The sequence below is a fragment of the Microtus ochrogaster genome, unplaced genomic scaffold, assembly GCF_000317375.1.
Source record: "Microtus ochrogaster isolate Prairie Vole_2 unplaced genomic scaffold, MicOch1.0 UNK46, whole genome shotgun sequence".
In the NCBI taxonomy this organism is placed as follows: domain Eukaryota; kingdom Metazoa; phylum Chordata; class Mammalia; order Rodentia; family Cricetidae; genus Microtus; species Microtus ochrogaster.
The window spans coordinates 2,071,465-2,073,432 of record NW_004949144.1 but is presented as its reverse complement, the minus strand read 5'-3'; the positions used below and the strand labels follow the sequence as shown (position 1 = coordinate 2,073,432).

At 36.5% G+C, this 1,968-nt stretch overlaps 1 protein-coding gene across 1 annotated transcript in view; it reads left to right on the top strand.

Annotated features, from left to right (window-relative positions):
- Positions 1-940, top strand: part of Clec1b (C-type lectin domain family 1 member B) — an 8,621-nt gene extending 7,681 nt beyond the window's left edge. The window contains exon 6 of the mRNA XM_005369213.2: positions 762-940. Coding sequence (XP_005369270.1) covers positions 762-906 — 145 coding nt within the window. The 3' untranslated portion in view covers positions 907-940. The remainder of the gene's footprint in view (positions 1-761) is intronic.
- The last annotated feature ends 1,028 nt before the right edge of the window (positions 941-1,968 follow it).

The window sequence follows — 1,968 nt, the reverse complement described above, 5'->3', positions numbered from 1 at the left end:
TAACTAACATGACTACAAACTTGACTATTATTAATGATTATCCATTAACAACCTATATACATTACATTTTTAAATGAACTACACAATCACAATACCTTAATAAAGCTGGGCAGTGGTGGCACATGCCTTTAATCCCAGTGTTTAAATGAATACAGTTTGTGTGTTGTTATTTTGGGCGTAAGCTAGCCAGGCGGCCAGGGTGCCAGGGACGCAGCCCCGCCGCTCCTATTACTACATCCATAGTTGTCTTCCAAGTAAATTAAACATACTTCCCTTGTCTCTCATTGTAAACAATTATTTGGGGACTAGAGACAAACTTTCAGACAATTACCAGGCGCTGTTAGTTCTCAGCTCTACAGTACTTAGCCCATCTTACTTCTTGAGGATTTCCCCATGTTGTGCAGCTGGCTGCTGTCTCTTTAAGAACATCCCATTTCCTCTCTGCTCATTTAAAATATAATCTTATTTCAACACTGACCCAAAGTAAATTGTAGATAAAGCTTTGCTTGGCCTGTCAGAGCATAATGTGCCTCCTCCTCTGGACTCTTCTTGTACTTGTATTGACTTTTCTCCTGACTTACACTGTACTAAATCATTACTGAACTTTTCAAGTATGCAGTGGACAAAGGGTTTCTCAAAGATACATATGCTGTTTCTTTACCCATCTCAAGCCTCTAGTTTGATCAGCAAAGCATGCATGTTCCTTGCTTTCTTAAGTACTCTTTTTTTTTTTTAATGCTCTCTTCCTTTCTCATTTACAGGATTGGCCTTTCTGGGAATACAGGAGAAAACATGAATTGCGCCTATCTTTATAATGGGAAAATCCATCCAGCTTCCTGTGAAGACAGAAATTATTTAATGTGTGAGAGGAAGGCTGGCCTGACAAGAGTAGACCAACTGCTTTAATGCAGAAGAGTGAACAGGATGTCAGATAAGTGGTTGGTCATGCAATAAAAGATCTGGGTGAAAGAATTCCCCAGTCATAAAACTGTTTATTTTGTTTTTTTATATTATCCTTATAACCACATATCTCATCCTTTATCTGCATATCAAAAAACATAAAGTAAGCAGAGCTAGTGCTTTTCAGTATTTCACGTTCTATTTACTTTCTTTTCCCCTTTTCATTTCTAATTTTCTTAACACCATGTATGTAATCCACTGCATCTTCAAATATACACCATAAAATTAAATTAGAATAGGGCACAAAAGACAGCACTGTGCAAAACATCATAGTTTAAAAACGTATCATGTGACAGTATAAATAATGTAGACTGAATATTTACAATAGTTTAATTGGTATGACTCCTTAACCGAAGAACAACCATGAAGAAATTCATCTATCTATCTATCTATCTATCTATCTATCTATCTATCTATCTATCTATCTATCTATTTTTGAGACAGGGCCTTACTTTGGAGCCTTATCTCTCCTGAAACTAACTTTGTAGACCAGGTGCCTTCCTTTGCATTCCAAATGCTGTTGTTAAAGGGATGTGCCTAGCTAATGAGGCAATTTTGTATTTCATTTAACTTCCATCTTCTCATACTTAAAATAGTTTGGTTTGGGAGCTGGAAGATAAACCTGAGTGAGTGTGTGTGTATGTGTGTGTGTGTGTGTGTGTGTGTATAAATGCTAAAATAAATTAAAGTGTATGATATTGCCTATCTTATATATTTCATCAAAAATAGACCTGAGTTTTATATTTATACAATGACCATACAATTTCAATTATATGTATAATTTATATACTTACAAGAAATTTTCAGACTACTGATACCAGGAACTCCATGAATATGGTCCCCACGACTTGATTGTCCATTGTCTGTGACAAGCACCAAGCATGTCCCTGACTCAAGGAAGTTATCCCAGGAGACAAAAGTTCACTCTCCCCAGTTCACATCTCTTTTCTCTCAATAGTGGTCACCTTCTTTACAACACAAGGAAGCTGGATTTGAGGAAGACCTCAT